At 44.2% G+C, this 23,743-nt stretch overlaps 1 protein-coding gene across 1 annotated transcript in view; it reads left to right on the forward strand.

Moving 5' to 3' along the window:
* The first annotated feature begins 18,403 nt into the window (after positions 1–18,403).
* bend7 (BEN domain containing 7) overlaps positions 18,404–23,743 on the forward strand; it is a 67,302-nt gene continuing 61,962 nt past the window's right edge. The window contains exon 1 of the mRNA XM_072241392.1: positions 18,404–18,812. Coding sequence (XP_072097493.1) covers positions 18,752–18,812 — 61 coding nt within the window. The 5' untranslated portion in view covers positions 18,404–18,751. The remainder of the gene's footprint in view (positions 18,813–23,743) is intronic.

Raw genomic sequence — 23,743 nt, forward strand, 5'->3', positions numbered from 1 at the left:
GTTGGAATCTCTAAGGCAGTCCAAAGTTGAGTTCAACTCTGACTGGCAACTCCTGCGACACTCTCTGCTGGTGCCAAGCTTTGTTGATCTCTGTCGTTGCTTTGGATTCTTCAGCTGCTTAGAGAGGGGGAGCCTGCTGCTTATGTAACAACTTGCTCTCCATAACGTGCTGCCCTGGCGTGCATATCACGTAGACAGCTAAGATGCGATATCCATGGTTGAGCCCGATCAACTGGGGGCCTCATAGTTGGTCAGCATGGTAACGTGGCATTAGCATAGCACTTTACAGCACCGGGTGTAGATAGGGATTAAATTCCTGCCACTGTCTGTAAGGAGTAGTGAGAATTCCCCGTAACTGCATGGGTTTCCTACGGGTGATCTAGTTTCCTCCCACATTCCAAAGACCTATGGTTAGGGATAGCAGGCAGTGGGCGTGCTATGTTGTGCTGGAAGCATGCCAACACTTGGGACTGCCCCCAGCACATATTCAGCATATGTTGTTTGTTGACGCAGGCAACATATTTCACTGTGTGTTTTGGTGTTTCAATTTACATATGACAAATGAAGCCCTTATATAATAAACCAGTAGTCTTGACATGTATGGGTTTCACATTGGTAGCAGCATATCATGTTGCCTTTAGTATATAGATCATTGATGGAAGTTCATTATTATATATAGGAAGAAAATTAATTTCTTGCCATTTATGTCAAAACGATTTTAATGCTACACTTTATTTGAGTTGCAGAATACTTGAGTTACAGGCTATTACATCCGTATCAATTCTCTGGAGATTGAAAGGCTGAGACCAGGGGTGGCCAACCTTTTATATCCCATGCATCAATTTTTTCACGCACGAGTTCAGATGTGATTTTTTCACACATGAGTTCTGTATTAACATGTTTTTACAAGAATTGAATGGGGGTACAAATGTTGTATGGTGTATCTGAACTCGTGAGTGAAAAAATTGACGCATGGAATATAAAAGGTTGGCCACCCCTGGCCTAGACAAAGTGGATGTGCAGAGGATGTTTCCAATAGTGGGAGAGACTGGGAGCAGAAGGCACGTCCTCAAAATAGAAGGACATCTTTTTAAAACAGAGATGAGGAGGAATTTCTTTAGCCAAAGGGTTGTGAATCTTTGGAATTTATTGCCATAGATGGCTGTAGAGGCAAAATCGTTGGGCATATTAAAGAGAAGGATGATAGGTCCTTAATTGTCAGAGTGTCAAAAGTTATAGGGAGAAGGCAGGAGAATGGGATTGGGTGGGAAAATACAGTCAGTGGCCACTTTATTAGGTACATCAATCATATGGCAGCAACTCAATGCATAAAAGCATGCAGACATGGTCAAGAGGTTCAGTTGTTATTCAGACTAAACATCAGAATGGGGAAGAAATGAGATCTAAGTAACTTTCACCTTGCAATGATTGTTGGTGCCAGATGGGGTGGTTTGAATATCTCAGAAATTGCCGATCTCCTGGGATTTTCATGCACAACAATTTCTAGAGTTTACAGAGAATGGTGCAAGAAACAAAAAGCACCTAGTGAGCTGCAGTTCTGTGGGCAAAAGCATTTTGTTAATGAGAGAATGGCCGGACTGGTTCAAGGTGCCAGGAAGGCAACCATAAATCAAAAAAACCTGCATTACAACAGTGCTGTGCAGAAGACCATCTCTGAATGTACGACACATCAAGCATTGAAGATGTTTAGGCCACAGCAGCAGAAGATCACACTGGGTTCCACGCCTGTATCTAATAAAGTGGCCACTGAGTGTACATCAGCCATGATTGAACAGCAGAGAGACATGATGGGCCAAATGGCCTACTATGTCTTATGTTGTTGAGGGTGGAGCCCACTGATGATTGTGCAGTTGTATGTCAGGGCTGCAGCAGCTCCTCCTCCTTACTGATTATTTTTTTCACAAACATGCATCACGGGCAAGGCCTGCTTTTGTATCTCATGCCTAATTGCCCCTGAGAAGGCAGTGATGCACCATCTCTTTGTTGACTCAAATCAAAAAAGTAAGTGAGGGTAGGGCAGTAGATGTTACTACCCTACAGAGATAAGTAAAAAACAGCCAAGAGGATCACTGGGGTCTCACTCCCCCCCCGATTTGTGTCATTGTTGTTGAAGATCCCTACCACCCATCCCACAATCTCTTTGATCCATTACCCTCATGACAGAGGTTCAGAAGCATCAGGACCGGGATTGCCAGACTGGGTCGCAGCTTGTTCCCTCAGGCTGCGAGACCAATAAATACCCTGCCACCGCCAAGTTCTTGTCACTAGCAAGTCGTTTACTGTTTACCCTGTGCTGCACACTACATGCATTTTGAATGATACTTTAATAATTTATTTGTGGTAATATTTTGTTTTATGTAACACACACAAATGCTGGAGAAATTCAGCAGGTCAGGGAGCATCTGTGGAAATGAATAAACAGTCGATGATTTGGGCTGAGACCCTTCATCGGGACTGGAAAGGAAGGGAGGAGATGCCAGACTAAAAAGGTGAGTGGAGGGGAAGGAGGTAGGTGAAGCCTAAAAGGTGATAGGTGAAGCCAGGTGGCTGGGAAAGGTAAATGGCTGGAGTGGAAACCATAGAACCACAGAACCACAGAAACTACAGCACAGAAACAGGCCTTTTGGCCCTTCTTGGCTGTGCCGAACCATTTTCTGCCTAGTCCCACTGACCTGCACATGGACCATATCCCTCCATACACCTCCCATCCACGTATCTGTCCAATTTATTCTTAAATGTTAAAAAAGAACCCACATTTACCACCTCGTCTGGCAGATCATTACATACTCCCACCACTCTCTGTGTGAAGAAGCCCCCCCCCTAATGTTCCCTTTAAACTTTTCCCCCCTCACCCTTAACCCATGTCCTCTGGTTTTTTTCTCCCCTTGCCTCAGTGGAAAAAGCCTGCTTGCATTCACTCTATCTATACCCATCGTAATTTTATATACCTCTATCAAATCTCCCCTCATTCTTCTACGCTCCAGGGAATAAAGTCCCAACCTATTCAACCTTCCTCTGTAACTGAGTTTCTCAAGTCCCGGCAACATCCTTGTAAACCTTCTCTGCACTCTTTCGACCTTATTTATATCCTTCCTGTAATTTGGTGACCAAAACTGAACACAATACTCCAGATTCGGCCTCACCAATGCCTTATACAACCTCATCATAACATTCCAGCTCTTATGCTCAATACTTTGATTAATAAAGGCCAATGTACCAAAAGCTCTCTTTATGACCCTATCTACCTGTGACGCCACTTTTAGGGAATTTTGTATCTGTATTCCCAGATCCCTCTGTTCCACTGCACTCCTCAGTGCCTTACCATTAACCCTGTATGTTCTACCTTGATTTGTCCTTCCAACGTGCAATACCTCACACTTGTCAGTATTAACCTCCATCTGCCATTTTCTAGCCCATTTTTCCAGCTGGTCCAAGTCCCTCTGCAGGCTCTGAAAACCTTCCTCACTGTCTACTACACCTCCAATCTTTGTATCATCAGCAAACTTGCTGATCCAATTTACCACATTATCATCCAGATCATTGATATAGATGACAAATAACAATGGACCCAGCACTGATCCCTGTGGCACACCACTAGTCACAGGCCTCCACTCAGAGAAGCAATTCTCTACCACCACTCTCTGGCTTCTTCCATCGAGCCAATGTCTAATCCAATTTACCACGTCTCCATGTATACCTAGCAACTGAATTTTCCTAACTAACCTCCCATGCCTAACCTCTACAGCCTTGTCAAAGGCCTTACTGAAGTCTATGTAGACAATATCCACTGCCTTCCCTTCATCCACTTTCCTGGTAACCTCCTCGAAAAACTCCAATAGATTGGTCAAACATGACCTACCACGCACAAAGCCATGTTGACTCTCCCTAATAAGTCCCAGTCTATCCAAATGCTTGTAGATTCTGTCTCTTAGTACTCCCTCCAATAACTTACCTACTACCAACGTTAAACTTACTGGCCTATAATTTCCCGGATTACTTTTCGATCCTTTTTTAAACAACGGAACAACATGAGCCACTCTCCAATCCTCCGGCACCTCACCTGTAGACAGCGACATTTTAAATATTTCAGCCAGGGCCCCTGCAATTTCAACACTAGTCTCCTTCAAGGTCTGAGGGACCACCCTGTCAGGTCCCGGGGATTTATCCACTTTAATTTTCCTCAAGACAGCAAGGACCTCCTCCTTTTCGATCTGTACAGTTTCCATGATCTCACTACTTGTTTCCCTTAATTCCATAGACTTCATGCCAGTTTCCTTAGTAAACACAGACGCAAAAAACCTATTTAAGATCTCCCCCATTTCCTTTGCTTCTGCACATAGCCGACCACTCTGATCTTCAAGAGGACCAATTTTATCCCTTACAATCCTTTTGCTCTTAATATACCTGTAAAAGCTCTTTGGATTATCCTTCACTTTGACTGCCAAGACAACCTCATGTCTTAGCCCTCCTGATTTCTTTCTTAAGTATTTTCTTGCATTTCTTATACTCCTCAAGCACCTTATTTACTCCCTGCTTCCTATACACGTCATACAACTCCCTCTTCTTCTTTATCAGAGTTGCAATATCCCTTGAGAACCAAGGTTCCTTATTTCTATTCACTTTGCCTTTAATCCTGACAGGAACATACAAATTCTGCACTCTCAAAATTTCTGCTTTGAAGGCTTCCCACCTACCGATCACATCCATGCCAGAGAACAACCTGTCCCAATCCACGCTTTTTAGATCCTTTCTCATTTCTTCAAATTTGGCCTTCTTCCAGATAAGAACCTCTTATCTTGTCCATGATCAAGTTGAAAGAATCTGATAGGAGTGGAGAGTGGACCATAGGAGAAAAGGAAGGAGGAGGGACCCGGGGGAGATGAGAGGAGGTAGCGTGTGTGATATATGGGTCGCCATGGTAGCATAGCAGTTAGTGCGACGCTACTACAGCTCAGGGCATCAGAGTTCAGAGTTCAATTATGTTGTGGTCTGTAAGGAGCCTGTTCGTCCTCCCTGTGGAATGTCTAGGTTTTCTCCGGGTGCTCCGGTTTTCTCCCACAATCTGAAGACATACCGCTGGAAGATTAGTCGGTCATTGTAAATTGTCCTGTGATTAGGTGAGGGTTAAATTGGGGGATTACTGGGCAGTGTGGCTCAGAGGGCCGGAAGGTCCTATTCTGTGCTGTATCTCAATAAATAAATGAATCTGTTGTGTGGGTGCGTCATGGTCCAGAGGAGTGTTGTTTGGTTTAGTTGTATACGGTACTGGTTATATAAAAGCCATAGACACATATTGCTGGGGTGCCTAAGACTTTACACAGTACTGTATATAATGTCTTTCCAATTACCAAATAACACTTAATACTACTGAGCTAATATAAAGCTAAGTACTGAAATGACAAATAATAGAAAACACTATATACACTCAAATGCATTTAGATTAACTCTATGTAGGAGAGGAGGAGGAGGAAGAGGATAACAGACATTAAAATTTACACAATGGTCAGATAAAACTTTTAAGGGTATATTATCAGCAATGAAAACAGGAATCAGCACACCATGTGAGCATATGCAATTCTGATAAGAAGTATATACTACTAAGCTTAAAAGAAAGCACAACCTAGAAAAACCAAAGAAATTATCTCTATTAAAGAAAAAGTTAACCGGTGGAAGAGCATGACCCTCCATGGAAGACATTCCCACGCCTGAGCAGACTAGATGTTGACAAGGCAGTGACAAACCCCTGGCTCAGAGTTGGAGACCTTTCCCAGAAACAGAGGGGTTCCTTGTGGCAATATAGGACCAGGTATTTAACACACAAAAAGCTCAAAAATGTATAGTAAAAGACCAACAAATTGAATTGACCTTATTTCTTACATCCTTCACATACGTGAGGAGTAAAAATCTTTATGTTACACTGCCATCTGAACATGTGATGTGCAAATTATAGTAATGTGTAATAAATAGTATATACAGTAAGATATACAACAGAACAGTCAAGATAGCTTAGAAATACAATTGTGTCAGCATGAATTAATCAGTCTGATGGCCTGCTGGAAGAAGCTGTCCCGGAGCCTGTTGTCCTGGCTTTAACACTGTAGTACCATTTCCCAGTTGGTAGCAGATGAGACAGTTTGTGGTTGGGGTGGCTCGGGTCCCCAATGATCCTTCGGGCCCTTTTTATGCACTTGTCACTGTAAATGTCCTCAATAGTGGGAAGTTCACATCCACAGATGCGCTGGGCTGTCCGCACCATTCTCTGCAGAGCCCTGCAATTGAGAGAAGTACAGTTCCCATACCAGGCAGTGATACCCTCAGTTATGCCCCTGTTGAAAGTCCTTAGTATATGCCAAACTACTTCACCTGTCTGAGGTGAAAGAGGCACTGTTGTGCTTTTTTCACCACACAGCCCATATGTACAGACCAAGTGAGATCCTCGGTGATGTGTATACCGAGGAACTTAAAGCTGTTCACCCTCTCAACTCCAGATCCATTGATGTCAATAGGGGTTAGCCTGTCTCCATTCCTGCTGTAGTCCACAACCAGCTCCCTTGTTTTTGTGACATTGAGGGAGAGGTTGTTTTCTTGATACCACTATGTCAGAATGATCACTTCTTCTCTGTAGGCTGCCTCATTATTATTTGAGATTAGGCCAATCAGTGTAGTATCATCTGTAAATTTACTTAGCAGACTGGAGCTGTGGATGGTGACACAGTCATGGGTATACAGAGAGTAAAGGAGGGGGTTTGGGACACAGCCCTGAGGGGCTCCTGTGATGAGAGTCAGAGGGGCAGAGGTGAGGGAGCTCACTCTTACCACCTGCTGGCGATCTGACAGCAAGTCCAAAATCCAGCTACACAAGGCAGGGTGAAGGCCGAGGTCTCTGAGATTCTTGGCAAGCCTGGATGGAATTATGGTGCTGAATGCTGAATTGTAGTCCAAGAACAGCATTCTCACATAAGCATTCCTTCTCTTCAGCTGTGTAAGGATACTGTGTAGAGCTGTGGCTATTGCTTCATCTGTCGATTGGTTGTGTCAGTAGGCGAACTGTAGTGGGTCTAGTGTGGGTGGAAGCATGCTGCAGATGTAGTCCATGACCAGCCTCTCAAAGCTTTTGCTTATTATTGAGGTGAGCGCGACAGGACGCCAGTCATTCAGACATGTTAACTTGGTCTTTTTAGGTACAGGGACATTGGTGGATGTTTTGAAGCAGGAGGGCACTGGGAGAGGGAGAGATTCAAAATGTCTGCAAAGACACCAGCCAGTTGTGCCGCGCACACTCTTGAGTATCAGCCCCGGGACGCCGTCCGGTCCCGCAGCCTCGCGGACGTTCACTCATTAGAAATTCAAGATGATAATTGCAGAAAATGCCAAGACCATCCAGAAAACAATCCACCACATTACAGGATCCTGCAGCAGTTTAACTCAATCTGATTGCTTACGCAGGCACAACCAAGTGGCAAACATCATTCACCAAAATTTTGGCTTAAAATACAAACTCATAAAAGACACAGTATCCTACTATAAATACAAGCCTGATCCAGTTTTAGAGCCAGAGTCCTACAAATTATATTGTGACCAATCCATTACTACTGATAGGGCAATCCATAATAAACGTCCAGATTATAATATTACAAGATAAACAAGAACAACTTACTTAATAGATATAGCCATTCCAAATACACATAACATACAGAGATCAATAAGTGAAAAACACCAGAAATGTGCTGAATTAACAGAGGAAACCAAAAAACCATGGAACATGAACAGGATATACAATGTCCCAATAGTAGTATCTCCAACTGGTGCCATCCCAAGTCACAACGCAATCACATTAAACAATTTGGATTACACAGCAGTATTTATTGTAAATCTTCTGAAAGCCATAATATTAAACGGCACTAGAATAGTCCGAAAGTTCCTAGCAATTGAGAAATGAGCGTGCTTGGTTATGTCTGTACTTCAGGTTTTACCAGTTTCATCTGAGAAAAAAAAAATCAATCAATAAATAGTACTAAGGACATGAGATGAAAAGTTCTTGAAAGTGAGTTCATAGGTGGAGGGGAGCAGTTCAGTGTTGGAGTGAGTGAAGTTATCCCTTCTGGATCAAGAGCATGATGGTTGAGGGGTAATAACTGTTCCTGAACCTGGTGGTGTGAGACCTGAGGCTGCTGTACCTTTTTCCTGGTGGCAGTAGCAAAAACAAAGCGTAAGACCATAAGATATAGGAGCAGAAAAAGGCCATTTGGCCCATTGATTTTGCTCCACCATCTCATCAGGGCTGATCCGTTTTTTCTCTCAGCTCCAATCTCCTGCCTTCTCCCCGTGTCCCTTCATGCCCTGACCAATCAAGAATCTATCAACCTTTGCCTTAAATATACATAAAGACTTGGCATCCATAGCTGCCTGTGGCAATGAATTCCATAGATTTACCACCCTCTGGCTAAAGAAATTTCTCATCTCTGTTCTAAGGATGCCTCTCTATTTTGAGGCTGTGTCCACCGGTCTTAGACACACCCACCATGGGAAACATCCTCTCCACATCCACTCTATTGAGGCATTTCACCATTCAATAGGTTTCAATTAGGTCACCCCTCATTCTTTTAAATTCCAGTGAATACAGGCCCAGATCGTAATTATCAATGGAAATGACTGGTGTCTCCACTAAGTTTTGGGCAAAGACACTAGTTTTCTTTAGGCTGATAGTAAGCCCGAAGCCGTTGCATGCCTTAGACAAGCGGTCAATGAGAGTTTGTCCCATGGTGTGAGTGTCTAAGACCAGTGGACACAGTCTCAAAATAGAGGGGCATCCTTAGAACAAATGTCCTTGCCCAGAACGTAGTGGAGACCCCAGTGATTTCCAGCAACAATTACGATCTAGAAGTGGTCCATGAGTTCACATACTTGGGGTCAACCATTAGCGACACTCTCTCCCTCGATGCTGAAATCAATAGGCGTATCAGCAAAGCAACATCGATCCTTGCTTGACTCTCCTCGTGGGTCTGGGAGAATCTGAAATTCGCTACAAAGACCAAGACTGCCGTGTGCAATGCATGCATTATCAGCACCCTCCTGTATGGTAGCGAGACTTGGACCATCTACTCCAAACAGGAGAAGAGACTCAATAGTTTTCACCTGCGCGGCCTTCGCCGCATCCTCGGCATCACCTGGAGAGACAAAGTCCCAAAATCTGAGGTCCCCTCCCATGTTGGACTTCCCACAATGTTCTAAGATTAGGGACCCAAAACTGCTCACAACACTCCAAGTGAGGCCTCACCAGTGCTTTATAAAGCCTCGACATCACACCATTACTTTTATATTCTCATCCTCTGGAAATAAATGCTAACATCACATTTGCCTTCCTCACCACAGGCTCAACCTGCAAATTAACCTTTAAGGATCCTGCACAAGGACTCACAAATCCTTTTGTGCCTCAGATTTGGTAAGGCTCTGAAAATCTGTGCCAACCAACTGGTGGGAGTATTTAAGGATATTTTCAACCTCTCACTGCTATGGGCAGAAATTCCTACTTGCTTCAAAAAGACAACAATTATACCAGTGCCTACGAAGAATAATGTGGGCTGCCCTAATGACTATCGCCCGGTAGCACTCACATCGACAGTGATGAAATTCTTTGAGAGGTTGGTCAGACTAGACTGAACTTCTGCCTCAGCAAGGACCTGGACCCATTGCAATTTGCCTATCGTCACAATAGGTCAACGGCAGACACAATCTCCATAGCTCTCCACATGGCTTTAGACCACCTGGACAACACAAACACCTACGTCAGGATGCTGTTCATCGACTCTAGCTCAGCATTTAATACCATCATTCCCACAATTCTGATTGAGAAGTTGCAGAACCTGGGCCTCTGTCCCTCCCTCTGCATTGGATCCTTGACTTTCCAACCTGAAGACCACAATCTGTGCGGATTGGTGATAACACATCCTCCTCACTGACAATCTACATTGGCGCACCTCAGGGGTGTGTGTGCTTAGCCCAGTGCTCTACTTTCTCTATACCCTTCACTGTGTGGCTGGCTTAGCTCAAATACCATCTATAAGTTTGCTGACGATATAACCATTGTTGGTAGAATCTCAGGTGGTGATGAGAGGGTGTACAGGAGTGAGATATGCTAACTAGTGGAGTGGTGTCGCAGCAACAACCTGGCACTCAACGTCAGTAAGACAAAAGAGCTCATTGTGGACTTCAGGAAGGATAACACGAAGGAACACATACCAATCCTCACAGAGGGATCAGAAGTGGAGACAGTGAGCAGCTTCACGTTCCTTGGTATCAAGAGCTCTGAAGATCTAACCTGGTCCCAACATATCAATGTAGTTTAAAGAAGGCAAGACAGCAGCTATACTTTATTAAGAGTTTGAAGAGATTTGGCATGTCAACAAATACACTCAAAAACTTCTATAGTTGTACCATAGAGAGCATTCTGACAGGCTGCATCATTGTCTGGTATGGAGGGGCTATTGCACAGGACCGAAAGAAGCTGCGGAAGGTTGTAAATCTAGTCAGCTCCATCTTGGGTACTAGCCTACAAAGTACCCAGGACATCTTTAGGTAGTGGTGTTTCAGAAAGGCAGTGTCATTATTAATGATCTCCAGCACTTCTGTTGTATTTAAAAGCTTCCCAAACCCCTAACTGCCCAATATTTTTTGTTCTACTATATGCCCTCTCTTTGGCTCTTATGTTGGCTTTAACTTTCCTTGTTAGCCATGGTTGTATCATCTTGCCTTTAGAATACTTCCTTCTGTACATATCCTGTACCTTCCAAATTGCTTCCAGAAATGCCCGTCATTGCTGCTCTGCTGTCATCCCTGCCAATTTTCTTTTCCAATCAATTCTGGCCAATTCCTCTGTCATGCCTCTGTAATTCCCTTTACTTCACTGTGATACTGATCCATCTGACTTTAAATTAGATTATGAGGACACACAGTCCTCTTTTATTGTCATTTAGTAATGCATGCATTAAGAAGTGATACAATATTCCTCCGGTGTGATATCACAGAAACACAGGACAGACCAAGATGGAAAAACTAACAAAAACCACATAATTATAACATATAGTTACAACAGTGCAACAATACCAGAACTTGATGAAGAACAGGCCATGGCACAGTAAACTTCGAAAACTGAGTTGTCCGGAAACTTCGAGCTCCGATCAGCCTTCCAACACCGAGTACCGAGCACCATCTCTGCCGAACGCTTCAACCTCAGCCTTGGTCGCCAGTATCAGGCAAAGCCAGGGATTTTGGGGCCTTCCCTCTGGAGATTCTCGATTGCACAATAGCAGCGGCAGCGAAACAGGCATTAGCTTCGCCTTCTCATATTTCAAGGTGAATTTGATCATATTATGATCAGTTCTCCTAAGGGTTCTTTTACTTTCAGCTCTCTAATCAATTCCAGTTCATTGCACAACACCCAATTCTGAACAGCAGATCCTCTTGTGGGCTCAACAATGAGCTGCTCTAAAAAGCCATCTCATAGGCATTCTCAAAATTCCCCTTCTTGGAATCCTGTACCAACCTGATTTTTCCAATCTACTTGCATATTGAAATCCTCCATGACTATTATAACATTGTCCTTTTGGTATGCATTTTCTATCTCCTGTTGTAATTTATAGACCACATCCTTACTACTGTTTGGAGGTCTGTTTTTAACTGCCATTAGGGTCTTTTTACCCTTGCAGTTCCTTAGCTTTATCCACAATGATTCAACACCTTCTGACCATTCATCACCACTTTCTAATGACTTAATTTCATTTTTACCAACAGGACCATGCCATCCATATATAACCATATAACAATTACAGCACGGAAACAGGCCATCTTGGCCCTTCTATTCCGTGCCAAACTCTTACTCTATCCTAGTCCCACTGACCTGCACTCAGCCCATAACCCTCCATTCCTTTCCTATCCATATATCTATCCAATTTAACTTTAAATGACAACATAGAACCTGCCTCAACCACTTCGGCTGGAAGCTCATTCCACACAGCTACCACAATCTGAGTAAAGAAGTTTCCCCTCATGTTACCCCAAAACTTTTGTCCTCTAATTCTCAACCCATGTCCTCTTGTTTGAATCTTCCCCGCTCTCAATGGAAAAAGTCTAACCACGTCAACTCTATCAATCCCCCTCATAATTTTAAACACCTCTATCAAGGCCCCCTTCAACCTTCCACACTCCAAAGAATGAAGACCTAACTTGTTCAACCTTTCTCTGTAACTTAGGAGATGAAACCCAGGCAACATTTTAGTAAACCTCCTCTGTACTCTCTCAATTTTATTGACATCTTTCCTATAATTCGGTGACCAGAACTGTACACAATACTCCAGATTTGGCCTTACCAATGCCTTATACAAATTCAACATTACATCCCAACTCCTATACTCAATGCTCTGATTAATAAAGACCAGCAAACCAAAAGCTTTCTTTACCACCCAAACCACATGAGATTCCACCTTCAGGGAACTATACACCATTATTCCTAGATCCCTCTGTTCTAAAGCATTCTTTAATGCCCTACCATTTACCATGTATGTCCTATTTTGATTAGTTCTACCAAAATGTAGCACCTCACATTTTTCAGCATTAAACCCCATCTGCCATCTTTCAGCCCATTCTTCTAACTATCCTAAATCTCTCTGCAAGTTTTGAAAACCTACCTCATCATCCACAACACCCTCATCCCCTCTGCCTTCCTTCCTGTCTGTCCTTTTGATACAATGTGTATCCTTGGACATTAAGTTCCCAGCTATAATCTTCTTTCAGCCATCATTCAGTGATGCCTACAACATCAGACTTGCCAATCTGCAACTGTGCTACAGAGTCATCATCCTTACTCCGTATAATGTGCACATTCAAATATAACATCTTTAGTCCTGTATTCGCCTTTTTTGATTTTTTTCATTTTGCATTGCAACTCAGCCTGTTGACTGCAGTTTTGCCCTACAATCAGCCTCTCCTGGCTAGGAGTCTCACTGCGCATTGCCTCTGTTTGCAAAGCAACCACCTCATCTTCCGTGTGATCAGTTCGGTTCACATATAGCTGCCAAATTAGTTTAACCCCCGGAGCAACTCTAGCCAGCCCGCCTGGAAGGACATTGGACCCCCCTTGGGTTCAGATGTGACCCGTCCCTTTTGTACAGGTCATACCTTCCCCAGAGGAGATCCCGATGATCTATAAATCTGAACCCCTGCCCCTTGCACCAGTTCCTCAACCATGCATGCACTTGCCAAATCATCCTATTCTTATCCTCACTGCTATGTGGCACAGGCAGCAATCCAAAGATTACTACCCTGGAGGTCCTACTTGGCTTCCTAAAATCTCTTTTCAGGACCTCCTCGCCTCATTTACCTATGTCATTGGTACCAATGTGTACCAAAAGTTCAGGCTGCTCACCCTCACCCTTGAGAATTTCATGGACATGATCCTAGACATCCCTGATTCTGGCACCAGGGAGGCATGGATGGCCTGGGTGGTAGGGGTCCCTGATGATGAATGCTGTTTTCCTGCAACAGTTCTCCATGTAGACGTGCTTAATCATGGGGAGGACTTTACTCATGATGGACTGGGCTGTATTCACAACTTATTTTTGGACTTTCCATTCAAGGGCAAGGCTATGATACAACCAGTCAATATACTCTCCACCACACATCATTAGAAGTTTGTCAAAGTTTTAGATGTGTACTGAAGACTGTGTAAAAGAAGATATTTGTTCCAAACAAAACAGAGACAAATCTATGGTGATCCATAGTGTTCTGTTGCTGAAGTAGGGTGAAGCTTTCTGCAGGTCAGTTCAAGAACCTGATGGTTCCGGGAAATTAGCTGTTCCTGAACCTGGTGGTGTGCAACTACAAGTCTCTGTACTTCCTGCCTGATGGTAGGCAGCAAGATGAGGGCATGACGCAGACCGCAGTGATCCTTGATGGCAGATGCTGCCTTCTTGAGGCAGCACCTCCTGTAGATGCTGTCGGCGGTAGGTAGGGAGTACTGTGCCTGTGACGGACCAGGCCATGCCTACTACTCCCTGCAGCTTCTTGCATTCCTGTCCATTGGAATTGCTATATGAGGTCATGGTACAATTAGTCAGCATAGAGGAAATGGTACTGGAGTTTGAAGACACACATTCAACGCTTCAGGAACAGCTTCTTCCCCACTGCCATTAGATTTCTGAATGGACAATAAATCCACGTACGCTACTTCACTTTTTCTTTGCTCTCTTTTTGTGCTACTTATTTTATATAGTGTATATATTTCCTATTGTAACTTATAGTTTTTATTTTGTATTGCACCAACATATTTTATGACATATGCCAGTGCTATTAAACCTGATTTTGATTCTGTGTAAGTTTATTGGAGTATTTTCATGACATGACCTGTTAACATACATGACAGAATGTAAAGCTCCTAGTTACACTCAGAGCAGTGACTGCACTTCATAGGAAATACTGGAAACAGTAATTTTCAACCTGAAAGCTTAACTATTTCTCCTTGTACAATAGCTTTCTGATTTCGAGTATTGCCAGTATTTTCTGTTTTCATTTCAGATTTCAAACAAATGCAATTTTATTTATTTTGATTTTAATTCTGACATGTTATGTGGGATCAGAGCTTGAGGTATAATTTACTACATTGTTTTATAGTCTTCATACTATAAGAGTCCACAAGCAGGATTTATGTGATGAAGTTCTCCTTCCTTCCTCTAACTTGCCTGGTGCGAAGCCCAGCTTGTATAGTTGCCATAGTTTCACCCTGACACAGCTCACCCGATCTAGGGGAAGCTAGTTCTCTCCATCACTGAGGACATCTTCAAAAGGGCATCTTCTTCACCCTCAAAATGATGATGGTAATAATAATCTTTATTGATCCCAAGTGGGAAATTCTTTCGTTACAGCAGCAACATTTAAAAACACACAGCAGTGTGCAGACTTAACTAATAAAGTACAGAATAATAATATACACAATAATAATTTACCAATGTGCAATAATAATGTATGAAATAATAAAGCAGAGACTATTGCACTATGATGTGTGTTCTCCTGTTGCACAGAGATGAACTGTTGTATATGCTTATTACATTCGGTAGGAAAGAATTTCACTAACGATCCTAGTGACAGCAGAGCTGAATGAATCTGTTTGAAAGGGTGCTCCACTGCTTATTCAGTAGGTCATGGAGGGGATGTGCCAGATTGTCCATGATGGATAACAGTTTGTTTGGTGACCTCCTCTCCACCACAAACTCAAAAGAGTCCGTGTTGTGGCCAAGGACAGATCCAGCCTTTTTGATGAGTTTATTTAGTCTTTTTGCATCACCAGCACTGATGCTGCTCCCCCACATTAAGCAGCAAAGAAGACTACACTCATTACCCATTAAAAGAACTCCAACATCCTGCTGCACTCATTGAAGGATCTCAGCTTCCTTAGAAAGTAGACATGCTCATCCCCTTCTTGTAAACAGCTTTGGTGTTGGTTTTCCAGTCAAGTCTGTTGTCGAAGTGAACATTTGTACTCCTCGACCACTGCAACTTCTTCTCCCAGAATGTACTGTGGCATGCAAAAGCTTGGGCACCCCTGGTCAAAATTTCTGTTACTGTGAATAGTTAAGTGAGCAGAAGATGAACTGATCTCCAAAACTCATAAAGTTAAAGATGAAACATTCTTTTCAACATTTTAAGCAAGAATAGTGTATTATTTTTTGTTTTGTACAATTTTAGAGTGAAAAAAAGGAAAGAAGCACTATGCAGAAGTTTGGGCACACCAAGAGATTTGAGCTCTCAGATAACTTTTACCAAGGTCTCAGATCTTCATTAGCCTTAGGGCTATAGCTTGTTCATAGTCATCGTTAGAAAAGGCCAGGTGATGCAAATTTCAAAGCTTTATAAATACCCTGACTCCTCAAACCTGTCCCAACAATCAGCAGCCATGAGCTCCTCTAAGCAGCTGCCTAGCACTCTGAAAATTAAAATAAATGATGCCCACAAAGCAGGAGAAGGCTGTAAGAAGATAGCAAAGTGTTTTCAGGTAGCCGTTTCCTCAGTTCGTAATGTAATTAAGAAATGGCAGTTTACAGGAATGGTGGAGGTCAAGTTGAGGTCTGGAAGACCAAGAAAACTTTCCAAGAGAACTGCTCATAGGATTGCTAGAAAGGCAAATCAAAAACCCCATCTGACTGCAAAAGACTCTCAGGAAGACTTAGCAGACTCTGGAGTGGTGGTGCACTGTTCTACTGTGCAGCGACACCTACACAAATATGACCTTCATGGAAGAGTCATCAGAAGAAAACCTTTCCTGCATCCTCACGACAAAATTCAGCGTCAGAAGTTTGCAAAGGATCATCTAAATAAACCTGATGCATTTTGGAAACAAGTCCTGTGGATTGATGAAGTTAAAATAGAACTTTTTGGCCACAATGAGCAAAGGTATGTTTGGAGAAAAAAGGGTACAGAATTTCATTAAAAGAACACCTCTCCAACTGTTAAGCATGGGGGTGGATCGATCATGCTTTGGACTTGCGTTGCAGCCAGTGGCACGGGGAACATTTCACTGGTAGAGGGAAGAATGAACTCAATTAAATACCAGCAAATTCTGGAAGCAAACATCACACCGTCTGTAAAAAAGCTGAAGGTGAAAAGAGGATGGCTTCTACAACAGGATAATAATCCTAAACACACCTCAAGATCCACAATGGACTAACTCAAAAGGCGCAAGCTGAAGGTTTTGCCATGGTCCTCACAGTCCCCCGACCTAAACATCATCGAAAATCTGTGGATAGACCTCAAAAGAGCAGTGTATGCAAGACGGCCCAAGAATCTCACAGAACTAGAATCCTTTTGCAAGGAAGAATGGGCGAAAATTCCCCAAACAAGAATTGAAAGACTCTTAGCTGGCTACAGAAAGCATTTACAAGCTGTGATACTTGCCAAAGGGGGTGTTACTAAGTACTGACATGCAGGGTGCCCAAACTTTTGCTTTGGACCCTTTTCCTTTTTTGTTATTTTGAAACTGTAAAAGATGGAAATAAAAAAGTAATCTTGCTTAAAATAGTAAAGAAATGTGTCATCTTTAACTTTATGCCTTTTGGAAATCAGGTCATCTTTTACTCACTTAGCTATACACAGTAACAGAAATTTTGACCAGGGGTGCCCGAACTTTTGCATGCCACTGTATACGAGGACTCGTTACTGTCCTCTTCCTCCTAAAATCAATCACCATCTCCCTGGTTTTTACCACATTCAGGAGCAGGTGATTCCTCCTGCACCACTCCACAAACTCGTCCACCAGTCCTCCGTATTCCGACTCCTGCCCATCTCTGATACGCCCAAGCACCGCAGAGTCATCAGAGAACTTCTGCAAATGACAAGACTCAGATTTGTACTGAAAGTCTGAGGTGTACAGTGTGAACAGGAACTGAGACAGGACAGTTCCTTGTGGCGCTACAGTGCCACTCACCACCATCTCAGATAGAGAACTACCCAGCTGTACAAACTGAGGTCTGTCTGTCAGGTAGTCAGCAACCCAGGATATAGTGGATTTATTAACGCCTATCAAAAAAAAAAACTGGCTGGATTGTATTGAAAGCACTAGAGAAATCAAAAAAAAAGATGGCATTCATTCATGAAAACCCTCATCATCAGGGCCATGCCCTCTTGGAGGAGGTACAGGAGCCTGAAGACCTACACTTAACGTTTTAGGAACAGCTTCTGCCCCTCTGCCATCAGATTTCTCAACTTTTAAAATGTTTATATATATTTGTTATAATTTATAGTAATTTGTATGTATTGCGCTGTACTACTGCTGCAAAACAAACGTTTCACGACATATATCAACGACGATAAAATGGATTTTGAAGCACCTCGGGTGTACTGTCTCCCAGGAGAGTATCATTTGACATTTAAGTGTAGTTCAACAGCGAAGCTGTGGTAAAACCCTGGCAGTTCTCTGGTACTGCGTGCCGGCATGTAGTGCCTGTTGATGGGGTTTCCCGGGCGCAGAGCTCCTGGGGTGCCTTCCACTCCGAGGAACATGTTGACCTCCTACTACAGGATGCAATTGACCCTGAAAGAAGTCCTGGTCCCCGATGGAATTCCTGGGCTCACGTCTCCCTTTACAAGGGTCCCCTTTTCCTCACATCCACCTCCTGACACAAGCCCAGGCGCAGTCTGCGGGGCAATGTCAACCTGGCAGAGCTCCGAGGAGGTGTTTCCCCCTCCTAAACTCCGTGGGATCTGTGTCCCCTGGCGGAGCTCTCGGGTGGTGGTTTTTCCGTTAAATTCCATGGGAGCTGTGGCTTGCTAATGCAGCGTCCCCCTGACGGAGCTCCAGGAAGACGTTTCCCTGCTGAAACTCCGTAGTGTCCGAGCCGATGCAGCTCCGCAGTTGAAGTAGCCCCCTGGCGGAGCTCCTGGGTGGTGTTTCCCCGGTGAAACTCCATGGGAACTGTGTACCCACCCCACCCCCTCAGAACCCCGCGTGTGCAGCGGCCCCCTAACGGAGCTACGTGGGCGCAGCGTCCCCCTGGCGGAGCTCCGCCTGACGAGGGCCGGCCGCCGCTCCTTCCCCGCAGGTGGCGCCGCAGTCCCTCGGCCGTCCCCCGGGCCCCGGGCGCGGTTTGAAGCCGGCGTCTCCCTCCCGCGGCCCGAGTCCCGCACCCGGCCCCCAGCCCGAGACCCCGACCCGGCTACCTGCCCGCCGTCCCGGAGCGGGGTACCCATGGAGGCGACCGAAAGGAGAAGAAGCCGAAAATCCCAGAGCTTCAAGAGAGTGGCCGAAGGTGAGTGAGGGTGAGTGGGAGGGAAAAGAGGAGGAGGGGTGAGGGATAGAAAGGGAAGGAGAGGGCGGGAGGGGTGTGAGGCGGAGTGAGTAAGTGAGAGGGAGAGTGAGTGAGAGGGAAGGATAGAGGGACTCGAGGAGGAGGGAGTGGGTGGCAGAGAGGGATAGGAGCGAGAGGGGTGATAGAGGAGGGGGAGCGAGAGTAGAAGGAGGAGGAGAATAGAGGGGAGGGTGAGGGAGGACTGGAGAAGGGGTAGGATAAGAGAGTGAGGGAAATGGGAGGAGGAGAGAGACCAGGGAGAGTTGGGCTGAAGGAAAGGGACTGGGGGGGGGTAACTGAGAGGGCCAGAGTAGGGAGGGCGTCAGAGGGAGGGGATTCGAGATAGGGATACGGACAGAAAACCTGGAGGAGAAGGACATTGAGGAGACTGGGAAAGACTTGGCTAGCAGATGGTTAGAAGGAGAGGGTCTGTGGTTTCTGATGAGAGGTCTGCACTGGATGTCCTTAGGAGAGTGAAGATGTCTGAAGGAGGTGATGTGAGGGTCCAAGAGAGAGCTCAGTCTAGGAGAGGGAATTGAGGAGACGCTTAGGGCTCGTGCCTGAGGAGGAGCTTCTGAAGATGTTCTTTGGTTCATTTCAAAAGATCAGATGTCACTTTTTGGACTTTCTGAATAGAAATTGCAACCAATTTTGAATTAAAAACTTGAATCTGATGTTACTTAGAAGAGTTTTTAAACCAATCAGATGGCGGATCTTCAGAGATGTGTTTTGCCTTGCAGCTTGTACGTTGGTGAGAAAAATAGTTGCTCTTCAGATTTATAATGTCCGGTTTAAAGTTTGTTTGCCTTGGTGATTATTTGATCATCCACTGCTTTTATACAGTGTTTGTTGGATAAATTCACTCACCTCAACATTGAACTGATTCCACATCCTGTGGACTCATTTTCAAGGCTTCAACAACTCGTGTTCTCAATATTATTTATTCTTATTTGTTATTATTTGCTTTTTGTATTCACACAGTTTGTCTTCTGCACATTGTTCGTCAGTCTTTGTTTCTGCGTAGTTTTTCATTCATTCTATTATATTTCCCAATATTTACTGTGAATGCCCACAAGAAAATGAATCTCAGGGTAGTATATATGTACTTTGAACTTTGTTCAGTTTCCGTTGCACTGAAATAGCACCAGCAGTAGTGCATAACTGATCTGGTACCATCTGTTCTGCAGAACTTACTACCAAAGTCTCCCCACGGTCAAGCAGCATCTGTGAAAAGAAAGGAACAATTAACGTTTCAGGTCAGCACCTTGCATCAGGACTGAAATGTTTACCACTCCTCTGTCCCCACAGATGCTGCCTGACCTTCTCCAGCACTTTTTGCATCATATTGTAGCATCTGCTGTCTCTTAGATATCCAGATCAGGGTTCACCTGGCTTTGAAAATTATTCATTTATTGAGATACAGCGCAGAATAGGCCTTTCAAGCCGTGTCACCCAGCAACCTCCAGTTTAATCCTAGCCTAATCACAGGACATTTTACAATGACCAATTAACCTACTAGCCAGTACGTCTTTGGGCTGTGGGAGGAAACTGGAGCACTCAGAGAAAACCCACATGCTCACAGGGAGAATGTACAAACTCCTTACAGACAGCAACAGGAACTGAACTCGGGTTGCCTGAACTGTAAAGTGTGTGCTAACCACTACACAACCGTGTCACCCCAGATGGGTTCCTTATGCACTCATCTGTCATCTCTTCAAAACTTAAAGCCAAGTTGGCACCCACCAACTCTGAGACGTACCCACCCCGCCTCTGTTAAAGAGATTAGCTTTATTTGTCACGTGTACATCAAAACATACAGTGAAATGCATCATTTGGCATCAAATCAAAAACAGCAAAGATTGTGCTATGGAGCCCGCAAGTGTCACCATGCTCTGGCACCACATTACGTGCCCACCCACATCTCACTAACCCTAACCCCTATGTCTTTGGACTGCGGGAGGAAACCAGAGCACTCAGAGGAAAACCATGTGGTAAGATGAGGGATCGCATGCCAGTCCTCATTGAGGGATCAGAAGTGCAAGGGGCGAGCAGTTTCAAGTTTCTTGGTGTCAATATCCCTGAGGATCTATTCTGGGCTCAACATATTGATGCAGTTACAAAGCAGACATGACAGCGGCTAGAGTTCGTTCGGAGTTTGAAGAGACCTGTATGTCACCAGACACACTCGCAAATTTCTACAGATGTGCCATGGAGAGCATTCTAACTGGCTGCATCACCGTCTGATAAGCTGCAAAAAGTTGTAAACTCAGTCAGCTCCATCATGGGCATTAGCCTCCCAGCATCCAGGACATACCCTCTTCTCATTGCTACCATCAAGAAGGAGTTACAGGAGCCTGAAGACACACGCTCAACATTCCAGGAGTAGCTTCTTCCCTTAAGCCATCAGATTTCTGAATGGACATTCAACCCATGAACGCTACCTCACTTCTTTTTAATTCTCTTTCTGCACTTCTTGTTTAACTGTTTAAAATACAGTATGTATGTATATTTGATAATTTAGTTTTTATTATGTTGTATTGCATTGTACTGCTGCTGCATAGCAACAGATTTCACGATATTAAACCTGATTCCGATTCTGATTATGTGGAGAACATACAAACTCCTTACAGACAGCAGCTGGAATTGAACTCCAGTCTTACACCTGGCTCTGTAAACCGCTGCGCTAACGTTACGCTATCATGCTCACCAAATCCATGATGTCAGCACCAACACCTTCTCCCCATCAACAACGAGGTTCATAGTTACTCGGAGAGAGAGGCTGGCCAGGCCTGATCTTATTCCGTTGAATGTAGGAGAATGGGAGGCCGAGACAAATGTGTTTAAAATTAAGAGGGTGGTAACAGTCTTTTCCCCAGGGTAGGGGAGTCCAAGAGTAGGGTGTATAGGTTTAGGATGAAAGGGGAAAGATTCAAAGAAAACTTGAGGGGCAATTTTTTTTCATGCATAAGAAGGTGAATATATGGAACAAACTGCCAGAGGATATGGTTGAGGCCATTTAAGAAGCATTTGGACAGGTACACAGAGAGACAGGAATGGAGGGATATGGGCCGAATGCAAAGTGTTGGGACTGTGGATGGGCAACGTGGTTGTCATGGGCTCACTAGGCCAGAGAGCCTGTATCTCTGCTGTGTTGCTGAGATAGTGCTGAACTGGAGACGCTGGGAGTTGGAGGACTGTGTATCTGCATGGGTGGGTGGGAGGGAGGAATGCAGCTTGTATTGCTATTGCTGTGTTCTTTGTTGTTCTGCTGAGCTTTGTAGGCGTGCTATGTTGGTGCCAGAATTTGTGACAACACTTACGGGCAGTCCCCAGCACGTCCTTAGGGTCATGTTGGTTGTTAACGCAAATGATGCATTTCATTGTATGTTTCAATGTACATGTGACAAATAAATTTGAATCTTGAATCTATTAATCTTATGTTTCTACGACTCTTAAAATCATAAGACATAGGAGCAGAATTAGTCCACTCAGCCCATCCGGTCGGCTCCACAATTCTATCATTGCTGATTTATTATTCCTCTCAACCCCATTCTCCTGCCTCCCCCCCATAATTTTAATCAAGAACCTATCAAGCTCCACTTTAAATATCCCCATTGACTTGGTCTCCACAGTGGTCTGTGGTAATGAATTCCACAGATTCACCACCCTGTGGCTGAAGAAATTCCTCCTCATCTCTGTTCCAAGGGAACATTCTATTCTGAGGCAGTGCCCTTGGGACCTAGATGTGCCCACTATAGGAAACATCCTATCCGGGCCTTCAATATTCCATAGGTTTCAATGAGATCTCCTCTCTTTCTTCTAAACTCCAGCGAATACAGGCCCAGAGCTATCAAACATTCCTCGTACATTAACCCTTTCATTCCTGGGATCATTCTTGTGAACCTCCTCTGGAACCTTTCCAATGCCAGCACATCTTTTGTTAGATCAGCAGCCCAAATCTGGGAACAACACTTCAAGTGCAGTCTGTGGTCTTAACTCTGGGCCATGTCAATTGCACGTTTGAAATTCCCGATACGATTGCTGTATTCTGAGCTGTGTTGCAGCTAGGTGAACCAGGTGATCAGAGAAAAAAACTTCAAAGATGTTCTCAGATTCTCCATGTAATATTCCTATTTACTCTGGCCAATGAATGCACAGACAGGAGATAGAGAGTTCAGTGTAGTATTTCAAACAGACAGTGATCAAAGTGAATGGTGGATGGAATATAGGAGAGTACCGCACATGAGCAGGCTCTTTGGCTCACAATGTTGTGCCAAACCAATTAAATTAGTAATCAAATGGCCAACTAAACTAATTTCACCTGCCTACACATATCCCTCCATTTCCCTCACAGTCATATGCCTGAGCATCTCTTAAAAGTCCCTAGTGTTTCTGTGTCTACCACCACTCCAGGTAGTGCATTCCAGCACCCACCACACTGTGTAAAAAAAACCCAAAAACTTGCCCCTCACATTTCCTTTGAAATACCCCCCCCCCCCAGCTTAAATGCATGTCCTCTAGTGTTAGATATTTCAACGCTGGGAAAAAGATACTATTTGTCTACTCTGTCTAATATACCTCCATCAGATCTCCCTGCAGCCTCTGCTGCACCAGAGGGAACAGATGGAGATCGAGATCTCCCAGATTATCACCCACTTGCCCCATTAAACATCTCCTGCCCCTACCTGTGGCAGAGCCCAGAAATCGCACATTGCTGTCATCAACTACCTCGGCACTGGAGTGATCCTCAACTCTGAGTGATAACATTAGATGGAGAAGGTGATTGTATATCAGCTGTGCTGTAGCACCATGTTTGTGCTTTTGGATGAGCTAATCAAAGACCCAATCCAGAGAATCAGAATCAGATTTGATATCACTGACGTATGTCATGA

The sequence above is a fragment of the Mobula birostris genome, chromosome 23, assembly GCF_030028105.1.
Source record: "Mobula birostris isolate sMobBir1 chromosome 23, sMobBir1.hap1, whole genome shotgun sequence".
Taxonomy (NCBI): Eukaryota; Metazoa; Chordata; class Chondrichthyes; order Myliobatiformes; family Myliobatidae; genus Mobula; species Mobula birostris.